The sequence below is a fragment of the Podarcis melisellensis genome, assembly GCF_964234715.1.
Source record: "Podarcis melisellensis genome assembly, chromosome: 3".
Taxonomy (NCBI): domain Eukaryota; kingdom Metazoa; phylum Chordata; class Lepidosauria; order Squamata; family Lacertidae; genus Podarcis; species Podarcis melisellensis.
In genome coordinates, this window is record NC_138530.1 from 52,920,006 (window position 1) to 52,932,489 (window position 12,484).

At 44.0% G+C, this 12,484-nt stretch overlaps 1 protein-coding gene across 2 annotated transcripts; it reads left to right on the forward strand.

The window, feature by feature from the left end:
• The first annotated feature begins 467 nt into the window (after positions 1 to 467).
• SOD2 (superoxide dismutase 2) lies at positions 468 to 11,928 on the forward strand. 2 transcript variants are annotated; one of them, XM_081905710.1, is made up of 5 exons: positions 468 to 627; positions 2,640 to 2,842; positions 7,985 to 8,101; positions 10,408 to 10,587; positions 10,807 to 11,928. In XM_081905710.1, exons 1-5 carry the CDS (start codon positions 587 to 589, stop codon positions 10,950 to 10,952), a joined length of 687 nt encoding a protein of 228 aa, XP_081761836.1. In that variant the 5' UTR covers positions 468 to 586; the 3' UTR covers positions 10,953 to 11,928. The 2 variants fall into 2 exon arrangements, with proteins under 2 accessions (XP_081761836.1, XP_081761837.1); XM_081905711.1 differs by having other exon boundaries at positions 493 to 633; positions 2,649 to 2,842.
• The last annotated feature ends 556 nt before the right edge of the window (positions 11,929 to 12,484 follow it).

Sequence of the window (12,484 nt, forward strand, 5' to 3'; positions counted from 1 at the left end):
TCTGACATTAACCGAGTCAGCTCTTATCAGCTATTTGACAAGAGACTGTGGAGACATGTCAATCGTGAGCAGACCACCTCTCTACGGCCCAAGTACTGGTTTTAAATGTGCAGTAAGAGAATTCAAATTTTGCGTGGAGATGCATTCTGCTTTGGTTTCGCAACATCCAAAGGCGCTTTTATGGAAATTCCCGCGCTACTCCTAATGGAAGAGGCCCGCCGCAGCGCCGTCGCTTGCAAGCCTCTCCGAAGAAGGCAGGCTCTCCCGGCGGCCCCCTTAGGAGCCAAGGCCAGAGCTGCGCAGCAGACGCAGCCTCGTCGCGAAGGCCGCTTTATTTCCTAGCGCGCCGAGGCCAAGTTGCCCTTGCCTCGCCCGCGTCAACGCCTGGGCCCGCCGCTTCTTCATTATTGGCGGGCGGAGAGGCGTCTCCCCGCCCCAGGCCGCGGCAGCCGGGAGAGGAGGGGCCGCGCAGGCGTTTCGCGGAACGAGGCCGCCAGACGGCGAGGCGAGCGGGGCTACTGGGGCGCAGAGCGCGGCCGTGTCCTTTGGCGCTTCTCCTGCTGCTCCTGCTCCAAGCGGCGTCTCCATGATGCTGCTCTGCCGGCTGGTTTCCCCGGGCGGCTGCAGGTGAGAGTCCGGCGGCGGGGTCGCTCGGAAGCCCTCGAGCTGCCTCTGGCCAAGGGCACAGCGTGGTGGGCCCTCTCGGAGAGGCGGAGCAGCGGGCGGGACAGAAGAGGGAGGTGAACCAGGGAAGGGCGAGACGTAGCGCCGTGGAGTCAGGGGAACGAGGGGGAAGCGGACCCCATTTCGAGCCAGGAATCGGCGGCTCGTGCAGGAGTTCGCCCGCCAAAGGGATAAAAGTGGGAGCCCCATAATATGCGCTTAATGTGGTGCTTGGTTGGCCTATTATTGCACGAGGACTCGGGCAAAAGCTCCCTTTCCAGCCGTGGAGCTCACTGGGCCGCTTGCTTTGGGCAAGTTGCACACTCTCGGCCTACCTCACGGGGCTGTTGTGAAGCTAACATTGAGTGGGGAACTGTAGAAGGATCATAAACTTCTTGGGGAAGTGAAGTCTTTTATAGCTGGAATTAGGAAAAAGAGTTTCCCGGTAAGTTTGAACTCTGACACCTTTCGCATTAAGGGCTAAGCGTTTAAGCCCGTTCTGTTTGTCAGCGGCAGCATGTAATTTAGATTTGTTAAAGAATATTAAAACGTTTCCCCCCATCTGTTGGGGATGTGAAAGGAGAGCCCGTAGCTGCTCTAGGAGTGACGGTGTGACCAAGAAGCTGCTTCCCTGTTATTCAGGGTTTTGTATAACTTGCAGGGTGAGTTTACATACTCTTAAAAATATATATGTTTTATTAGTTTTTATTATATCAAACATCTTACAACAGCAGTCATTAAGAAAAAAGCATATTAAAATCAACTATTATTTAACATACTGTTTATAGAATCAATACAATAGTGAAATGTGGGATTTCTACAATCCCTTGACTTCCCTCTCCCCTCTCCATGATTTCATTATTTCATTGTTAATTCATGCATGTCCTACTCATATTTTCTTCCATTCGTATCTTTCTTTATCTATTATTATAATATTGCGGATGTTTTTTAGAATCCTGCTGATGTATCAACTTGTATACAGTGCTTTGAGGTATATGCAATTAAAATTTCCCATTCATTTTTAAATTTGTTACTGTCCTCATTTCTGAGTCTGCCTGTTAATTTGGCCATCTCTGCATATTCCATTAACTTAATTTGCCAATCTTTTTTTTGTGGGGAGTTTACATACTCTTGTTCTTCTGTAATTAGTTTATGTATAAATGCAGCCTTATCTGGTGAAAGGGCAATACAGTTTTCTCCAGTTAGAGATACTGTACTGAAGAGGTTAAAAAGAGTTGCTCCACAAGACAAACAAGTGAAGTGAGTTTTAAATATGATCCCAGTGATACTTTATGTTGAAGGGGTAAGCTGTTAAGTAGAAATTCTTGTGTTCTCTCTAGAAGAACTATGTGACCTAGTTAGCCAGATTCTCTTGTCAACACAGCGGTGTTACTGATGAAATGTTTCTGCAAGTGTTGCTCCTACTTGGCTAGCCACTGCCCACCTGGTGTGTGTGTGTGTGTGTGTGTGTGTGTGTGTCACCCCACCCCTTAAAGATTTCAGTTCAGGCATGAACAGTAAGCGTGAATTTACATGCATTTAACTTGTGGACATTCAGCCTTTATGCACTTGGCAAAAACAGTAAAAATAAAAAGGGGGTGGGTGCCTGGGAGGGAGGGAAGGGTTTGGCAATCCATTACACCATTGCTTGCTCCTTTTCTCTCTGTTTCAGTCTCCACCCCACCAAATGTACTGGTATTTCAGCAATTTGCCATTGGTGCTTCTGTTTGGTGTTCCTCAATGTTAGAATAACAGAAGTTGTAACTGAGAGCCAGTGCGTTCAAAGATATTGTGGTTGTGATGTCTGCATGTGGGATACTTAAGTTCAAGGCCCTTTCAGCCTCGGTTCCGTTAAGTGGGGCTAGCGGTGATGATGATAGCTGTGAGGATAAGTTAATTATAAAGAATTTGGCTGGTCAAATAATATAGCAAGATAAGAATCCTACAATATATTTTTTTGTTTCCTTCTCTTCCAGAAATAGCAGTAAACTGATTGCACCTCTTGGGTGTCTGGCATCTAGACAAAAGCATACTCTTCCTGACCTGCCTTATGATTATGGGGCCCTGCAACCTCACATAAGTGCAGAAATTATGCAACTTCACCACAGTAAACATCATGCTGCCTATGTAAATAATCTGAATGTTGCTGAAGAAAAATACAAAGAGGCCTTGGCAAAAGGTATGGGTAACTGTATATCTGTGTTACATGTCTGTCAGTGTGCGCCCACATGTTGTCTCTTGTGCTAAAGTTAGTACGGTGGTACCTCGGGTTACGGATGCTTCAGGTTACAGACGCTTCAGGTTACAGACTCCGCTAACCCAGAAATAGTACCTCGGTTTAAGAACTTTATCTCAGGATGAGAACAGAAATCATGCTCCGGCGGCGTGGCAGCAGCGGGAGGCTCCATTAGCTAAAGTGGTACCTCAGGTTAAGAACAGTTTCAAGTTAAGAACGGACCTCCAGAATGAATTAAGTTCTTAACCCGAGGTACCACTGTACTTATTTGAGACAGAGGCCGTGTTTTCATAAAGTGGCCAGCTGCAGTGCAGGGGGGCTATAGTTTACACCTTAAGCTCCAGAAAGCATTTCAGATGCCTGGCGTAGGATCTCAGAATTAATAGTTATGAGATTTGAAGCCTTGTAACTAGAAAGATGTCTGTACTAAAACTTATTAGTCATCTTTATTGGTACATTAGGAGTACCATTATATCACAGCTGTCACCTTGTCCTACTAGTAGTTGCCACAAGAAAGGCAGATGAGGATCAGAATTTGTACCTCCCATCTATTTTCTGTTGAATTTTAGAGTTAAGGCTGAATTGCATTGTTCTTTGTGGCTGAAACTATGGTGTATCTAAAGCAACGTTTATACTTTGTAGTTACATTTAAAATGTAATTTCTTATCAAAGGTTGAGATTTTAATGAAATCTCCAGAGTGTTGCATTAATACTAATGTGATTAAATGGGAAGTCCATGGAACCGTGTGATACTAATTTTAAACTCAAGAGCTATAGGCTGTTTTATAATGTGGTGCATTTCTGCTGAGTCCAGTTAGTATTTCAAAGCCTTATAAGGAGGCATAAGGCTGGGAAATGATAAAGAAATATATAAGCTTAGAAATAATGGTTTTTCTTCCAAACTGCTGTAGTGTCACATTCTCACACTTAAACACCTATGATACAAGGGGAAGCTGCTGAGAGGCAAACACTGAAGAATTGCAACACATGTTGACTTGCTGTATATGTGGCCACATGTTGACTTGCTGTATATGTGGCTGTCTGAATGAGTTCAGCAATGTAATAGGTTGCTTTGAAAGGCAGTAGAATGGAGCTGTAGGATTGCCCATCTTGGGCTGGACATTTGAGATTATTTGTTGTGTTCAGATTTGAGTACAGTGGTACCTCCGGTTGCTCACGGGATCCGTTCTGGAGCTCCGGTTGGATTCCAAGGAATTCACAACTGGAGGTGCCTGTTCTGCACATGCGTGTGGCGCAGTAGAGCGCTTCTGCGCATGTGTTGAAACCCGGAAAAATAATTCCGGGTTTGCCGCATGCGTAACCCGAAGGATATGCAACCAGAGGTGTACGTATCCAGAGTTACCACTGTATCTTATTGTCCCTCTGCAATGCCCATGTGGTTTCAATAGAGCTGCAAACTGTTGGATGTCAAGTTATATTGGTTGCAATCCTGTACCTATTTACTTGGGAGTAAAGCTGATTGAAATCACTGGGATTTACTTCTGTGGAATTATATATAGGATTGCACTGTTCAATGCATTTTCAAAACAACATTGTGGAGTATTCAAAAAGGCAATTCAAGTTTTTATTTTTTTCCACAGTGTATATATACAACTTCAGGGCTCTACACAGTTTTTCTCTGTAATTTTCCTCACAGGTTTTACAGAGAAAGAAAGGAGGAAAATAACTGTTGCTTTGCGAGTTAATGATTGAGCAGAGACAGGAATGCCTTTTGGCTGGTGGCTTCAAGATAAGCAAATGGGCCGTTTACTCCCTTTCTTTTTAGGCTGTATTCAAGAGCACTTTCTGAGTGCTGTCAATAGATACCTAGTCCAACATACAAGAGTATTCTACTCAAACTACATGAAGCAGAAAATCTACACTCAATGGGTGCAAAGCAGATGTTGTTTAAAGTGACACTGAATCTCAGTTTGTGTTGAGTTGCGCAACAGCTCTCCCATCAGAGGAGCATTCTGTTGCAATGTAATGCAGGAAGGCTCTTTTGAAAAATCAAATGAAACAGTTGTCAGTTTCCAGAATCTTAAACTCTGAATTTTAAAAAAGAGGAAACCTAAACTTCATAAAGTACATACACATTTTTGTTGTGTAAACATTAGTTCAAAAATATGTCCAATATACTTCAGTGGAAAAAGCAGTATTAAAACCATCTCTGAAGTGCCACCATCTTCCGATATAAGACAGGTGGCAACAAGGAATAGGACCTTACTCAGGGTGCCTTGCCTTTGGGGTGTGTATTTTTTAAAGAAGCTGAAAACTTTCTTTTTTCTGGCTCCTGTTAACATGATTTGATTGGGATTTCTTGCTAATTTTAAATTGTTTTAAAGTTTATTACTTTAGATTTTAAATTAGCTGCTAGGATGGAGTATAAGTATTTTAAACAAGTATTTGTAACTTTAACAGTTCAGATTTACTTGTGGATTATATATTAATTAGACACATGCCTGTACGTTAGCTGCCCTAGCTCTAGTGAGCCTAAATGTGGCCTGGCTAATTGTAGTGAGCCTGTCTGTAGGCTTTTTATCTATGCTTTTCAGTGCAGTAAAGCCAACACAGCTTCTGTCCCTGAAGATCCAGTCTTCTTCAGTGAGCTTTTTGCCCTCCGTCACTATTCTCTGCATGCACACTTTACTTAATCTAACATACAAGAAAAGGACTGGGAATGTCGAACACTAGTTTCGCTGCATCCTTTCTTGTTTCCCTGGCTTGGGAAATTTCTGAGGCTTATTTCCCCCCCCCCCCCTTGTTCAACACTCCTGCATGCTGCTGCTGACTTCTCTATCCTGGTTGCATGGCACAGAAGTGACTCTACCAGCAGAAGTTCCCAGGAATTATGGAATTGTAGAGTTCTTTGTTAGGACTGTGCTTGATGGGTAGGCAGATGAAAGAGGGTGTCCCTTGTGTCTGCTTTCATACTGCCTAGAAGTACTCTTATTCTCATTTTTAAAATCTTCTGTCCCTTTCTCACAGCTGGGACAGGGAGCTAGTTTGATGTCCCGGGCTCAGCAGCACTGGAGGAATCCAAGCAAGACTTGGGAACAGGAGTTGTAGCTTTTGCAGAAGCTCCAGAGCACAGAAAGTACAAATTTCTCATCTCATAGAATCATAGAGTTGGAAGAGACCACAAGGGCCATCGAGTCCAACCCCCTGCCAAGCAGGAAACACCATCAGAGCACTCCTGACATATGGTTGTCAAGCCTCTGCTTAAAGACCTCCAAAGAAGGAGACTCCACCACACTCCTTGGCAGGAAATTCCACTGTCAAACAGCTCTTACTGTCAGGAAGTTCTTCCTAATGTTCATGAGTTTTGATGTTGAGCTTCAGAGCACGCCAGGCACTCCTGTCTTTCACTGCCTCCCGCAGTTTGGTCAAACTCATGCTGGTAGCTTTGCGTACACTGTCCCACCATCTCGTCCTCTGTCGTCCCCTTGTGCCCTCCCTCTTTCCCAACATCAGGGTCTTTTCCAGGGAGTCTTCTCTTCTCATGAGGTGGCCAAAGTAATGGCGCCTCAGCTTCAGGATCTGTCCTTCCAGTGAGCACTCAGGACTGATTTCCTTCAGAATGGAGAGGTTTGATCTTCTTGCAGTCCATGGGACTCTCAAGAGTCTCGTTTGGAAGGGAAGAGTTTGGATTTGATATCCCGCCTTTCACTCCCCTTCAGGAGTCTCAAAGCGGCTAACAATCTCCTTTCCCTTCCTCCCCCACAACAAACACTCTGTGAGGTGAGTGGGGCTGAGAGACTTCAAAGAAGTGTGACTGGCCCAAGGTCACCCAGCAGCTGCATGTGGAGGAGCGGAGACTCGAACCCGGTTCCCCAGATTACAAGACTACCGCTCTTAACCACTACACCACACTGGCTCTCACCACACTGGAAGGGAGCATAATGATGCAGCATAGTTGGACTTGAGGATCACCTACAGCACATTTATTCTGTTGGGAAGCACATGTCACAGTTTTCGTGAATTAAGGAGTATTTCTGAAGTGTTGTTCCCCAGCCTGTGGGAGTAGGCATAGAAATTTGGGCTTAGCAGTTTTATGTAAGGAATTCAAGGGTCAGTGCTGCCATTCCTCACATCTTCATTGTAATATAAACTCATTTAAGGGGACATGCTAAAGAAGGAAATAAATTGGGCTGGAGGAAGAAGCATTTTTAGTATTGCCATATCCTCCTTTACAAAGGGAGAAACTGATAGTTTCTTGCCTGAGAATACCCAGGCAAATGACTGGAGATGGACCTGCTCTCTTGATTTGTCTGTCAGGAGTCAGCAAACTTTTTCAGCAGGGTCCACTGTTTGTCTGCCCTTGGGGGGGGGGGATTGAATGAATTCCTATGCCCCACAAATAACCCAGAGATGCATTTTAAATAAAAGGACACATTCTACTCATGTAAAAACACACTGATTCCTGGACCATCCATGGGCCGGATTTAAAAGGCGATTGGGCCGGGGCCGGGGTCTGGGCCTTAGTTTGCCTACCCATGGTCTGTGTGTTCCAAGAGACTTTGAGGAATGGTTGGTGGAACTAAATAGTGGCAGACTATGCAGCCAAGCCAAAATTTTGGGACCCTTGCTTAAGGTGTGTGTGTATGTGTGTACACACACTCACAAAATATGTATAAAGGTTGTGGGTTTATATAGACTAGTGCATATGTTAAGGCACAACTCTTAAAATATCCAGAGTTACAGTAGACAGAATTCTGTTCATGTCAGAGGAAGTAGAGGAGGAAGTTTGGTCAATTCCTCTTTCTCCCTGTGACCTCCTGAACAACTGCTCAGGAGAAGTGGAAATTTTCTGGAACAGCATGGAAGATAATTGGGAGGGGGAGACAGTAGAAGAATCAGTGAAAATGTCCTTCATACATTTCTTTGCTCCATTTGGGAGCTTATGCTGGAACAGCCAGTCTTGATCCTAATCCATTTTTTGTATTTTTACTTTTTTTTCTAAGCTGCAATTCATTGATTCAAATTAACACTCTTAACTAAGTGGACTCCTCCTAGGGTAAGGAATAATTTGTTCTCTGCTAAGGCTTACTGGAGATGTTGCACTTAATTCTCTGTTCTTTGCAGGTGATGTGACTGCTCAGGTGTCTCTTCAGCCGGCTCTGAAGTTCAATGGTGGAGGTCACATTAATCACACTATCTTCTGGACAAACCTTTCTCCTAATGGTGGAGGAGAACCAAAAGGTTTGTAATCAAAGCATTTTAATGTTACACAGGACATTTGAAAAGCCCCACTCGATCAGACCAAATGCTAATGTATCATTTGTTATAGCATCTTTAGTCTGTGTTCCAGTGTAGGTGATAGACAGCATAAGACAGCAAATAAAGTGTGCAATGCTTATCATGAAGCCAACAATGAAAACATCTTAAATAGCATTTGTCAGAGCTGCCTCCAGGTCCCAGCTCACAGAGGACCAACGCTAGCCGGTTGTAATGTACAAAAGTCTTTATTGAAGTTCAGTTTCCATTTACAAGCCGCAGCGTGCAGCTCTACATCTAGAACCTAGACCGGCGAAGCTCCGTCTGAGTCTCCGCCCCCTGTACACCAGTTTAAGACTCTAGCCTTACTCCACCTCTTCCGTTGTTCTTTCCTCCTCTGGGTCCTTCTGCCCCCGGGGTCTCCTCCTTTCTGGACTCTTCTGACGCTGACCCCCCTGACTCTTGTCCCTCCTTCCGGCGGGCTTTAGGACCTGGCTCCCTATCCGGGCTACCTGCTGTGCCGCTCGCCTGTACATTTGAACTTGGCGCGCGCGCCCAGCCTCCAACCTTCCTCTCGACCGTTTCCGTGCTCTCCGATGGAGGCGTGGTCAATCCTGACTCATCTCCTCTCGCTGGTGGTGAGCAGCCTGATCCCGATACCTGGGACTCCCCCCCCCCCCCACTGCGCTCTGGTGGGGAAGCTGGTCCTGATTTCCAGCTGCTGCTCTCTGAGTCCCCTCTGGCCCCTTCTTCCTGGGGTGTCCCCCTAGGCACCCCCCTTGCTCTGGCCATGGGCGCCCCCTTCTGTGAATCTTCCGATTCGCTGGAGAGACTCAGGGAATTCCTCGGACCACTGTCATCACTTACGCTCCCCTCGGATTCCTCCCCCTCGCTCTCCATTTCCTCCCTCTCCTGTGCCTCTGCTCCTGAGCCCCTGACAGCATTCAAGGTCAACAACAGCAGTAGGGAACATCAGATCACATTCTCTTCCACTAAAGACCTGGGCAGAAAGCTTGCATCTTGACACTCCTCCCCACTTTGAAAAGGATACATAGATGGGGCCAGGCACACCTCAGATGAAAGGGTATTTCAGAAATTGGGAATCACCACAGAAAAGGCCTCCCACACTGCTGCCTCACAAAAAACACACACATTTATTGTCCAGCATTCTGTCTTAGCAGTGGCTAACCTAATAATTATGGGAAACCTCCAAGCAGCATATAATGCCAGCGAGGCACTTTATCAAAAGCTTTTTTAAAAGTTTGAAGCATACAGTGCTCAGTTTGCATGTAATGTTAAGGCAAACCATGACTTAGTGAGAACATGCAGCTTCCCAGAGAACAGTTTGTGGCCGCTGCTGTGAGCTACATTATGGTTTGTTTTAGTGTGTCATCCAAACTAGGCTTGCACTTTGTCTCCTCCAGATGAACCACAATCTGTAAAACGATGAATGTAATGCATGAATGGCTGTGTGTTACTGACGGCACTAAATGTGACATTTGGAAGCAGAACACTTCAAAAAGTGTGATGGTAGGCATGTCCTCTCTTAAGCCTCTTCCAAATGGCATGGATGTTTGCACTTTAGCTTGTGGACAGGCTGTTGCCCACATGAGCTTCACACTGTTATCTGCTGTTCCCTTGGTCCTTTGGACAACTGTCTAGATGTAATACTGGGTCGTGGTGTTAGGTAGTGGTTGTGATCATTATGGATGATAAGATACTTTTCAAAGGGAAAACCAGAATACATTATGGGGCACAGCTGATTAGTCATTGCAGCAGTCAGTGTACAAACTGAAATGTACCAAATGCTGTGGAATTCGGAGACGTGGCAAAGATCTGCATCCGGGGCTGGGGCTGGTGATTTCTTAGCCACAGTTACACTGTTATCAGCAGGCTGTAGGATCACACACTCCCACCAGTCAGCACTTGCTTTCCTCCCACCCTTCCTGCAGCCACAGGAAGTATTCTAGCATCATCCATGTTAACTGGTTATCATTAACTGGAGTTCCCTGTTAAACAGATTCAGACTGTTTATCAGAGATTGGTTAAGAGGGAAGCAAGTTAGGGTTAACTGTTAATGCTGGTGCTGAGGTACCGCTTACCTATGATTGAGACTGGCAAATGAAGGACTGGTGATCCTGCAACCGACTTCCATTCTATTGATTGTAAGATTTACATCCGTACCTATCCTTACTTCTGAATTAACATGAATGATTTTTTGGAACGTCAAATGGAAAGCTAATGAAGTGTGCTCTGTGTGTGAATTGTTATTATTATTTTCATTTATTAAGGGGAGCTAATGGAAGCTATTAAGCGTGATTTTGGCTCCTTTGCGAACTTCAAGGAGAAGTTGACAACTCTTTCAGTTGGAGTCCAAGGCTCAGGATGGGGATGGCTCGGTTTTAATAAAGAACAGGGTCGACTGCAGGTGACTGCCTGTTCCAATCAGGATCCTCTTCAAGGGACTACAGGTGAGTTTCTCTAGCTGCAACTAGTCTACAATTGAAAGTACAATTTTTGCTATGTGGTAGATAAAAGCAGACACCAGCAGTTCTGTTCACCAGGGCAAAGGAAGAAGGACTCCCTGCTTTCCCTTGCATAGCTGATTGGATAATAAATCTACTTGTTTCCTCTTATCAAAACCTACTTGTGAGCAGGAAATAAAAATAAATATTTCTCTTCTTTTCTAGGTCTTGTTCCCCTTCTAGGAATTGATGTATGGGAGCATGCATATTATCTCCAGTATAAAAATGTTAGACCTGACTATCTCAAAGCTATTTGGAACGTGATAAACTGGGAAAACGTATCTTCGAGATATGCAGCTTGCAAAAAGTAGAGCAAAATCTTGTACAAGATCATTAAAGAAAGAACACTGTTATTCTTTGATCATTTTTGTAGTAACTTCTAGCAGTTTGTTTGCTAATTGCTCCACCACTTAAAATATTCAAGCTCATCAAAAGAAAGTTCTTAGCTCAATGTTTGCTTAATTTGGTGAAACTGCTCACTTGTTCTTCAAAAACAGGAATCCTTTATCCAGTGTTCTGAAAGAATACAATCCTTTATAAAACATCAGTATGGGATTACAACCGGTTCCTTTTGATAACATGTGATTTGCTGCTTACTCTTTCGAGTGAGTTTCAAGGTGTACGTAATTCAAAGGGAAAGTCCAAAATAACAGCATTCTCAGAGCATTTTATAGACTATGAGCAGAATTCCTCTTCCTCTTCTTCCACTTGCAGCCCTTGCAAATCTCATCCGGGGTGTTGCCACTCTACAGAATTTCAGGTTGGTGTGCGAAAGGGGGAGTCCTGTTGTGGAGTGCAAATCTGTTTGTCTTGAGGATGGGCACCATTGAATATTGCCCTGTGTTTGAATTAAATGCTGTTGCGTATATTGTAGCCTACCGAAACCTAGAGTAAAAGGCAATTCGTTTTAGTCTTCCTAACAGCCGATTTTGCAAACGTTTGTTCGTTACAACGTGAGGATTCCTAATGCATGTCAGCTGCTAAGAACAGTGGGTTAGCTTTCATGATTTTTGTCCTGCTGAAAGTGGAAAAAGGGAAAACAAAATACCCTGGAAAGATGCATTGCACCAAATGTATAGGATATCAGGTTTGTGGTTAAGTGTGTTTAATATATGTGTGTTTGTCTTCAAATGGGAAGTATCCAATTGTTTGCTACTTCTGTAGGATGTATTAATAACGGATAATGAAATTATTTTCTAATATTGATGTAACTGGCTTTCCTTTTTTGTACTGCAGTATTTGATTGGAAATCTGAACTTTGCTCTCGAAATAAAATCTATGAAGTTACTCTGCTACATGATTTAATATGTTTAAAGGCCCCACAAGGGCCTTAAATATGTGTCTGAGGTGTTCATTATACCACAGTATCCACAGAAACATCTTAATTCCTTCCCAGCAGCACCCCCACGCTACACCCCTGCTTTATGCCCCTGATAATATGTGGGGTTAGAGAAGGAAGAATTAGATGGTTGAAGATAGATCAGAAGCTAAATGTTTATAATTTAATGGAATTAGTAGTGTTAAAATTTTACCAGGTTTGTTTTCACCAGTTCTACTCTTCAATGTTGATCTTGTAAAATAGCACACCTATTAATCTAAGCTTCTACATCTAAGCCTCAATTTTTCCCTCACTCGTTCCTGTAAAGGAGACTGCTGCATGGGTCTTTATGCATTCTTCCACACACAATGAGCTCTATGAATGGGTTACCTAGAAGCTGCATTATTCTACCCTCGCATAAAGAAAACACTAGAGTTTAATTTAAGCAAATTATGGCAAGTGCATATATGAGCTGTCAAACAGAATTCGAGCCAACGGCTAAATCTTCATCTTACAATGGAAGTG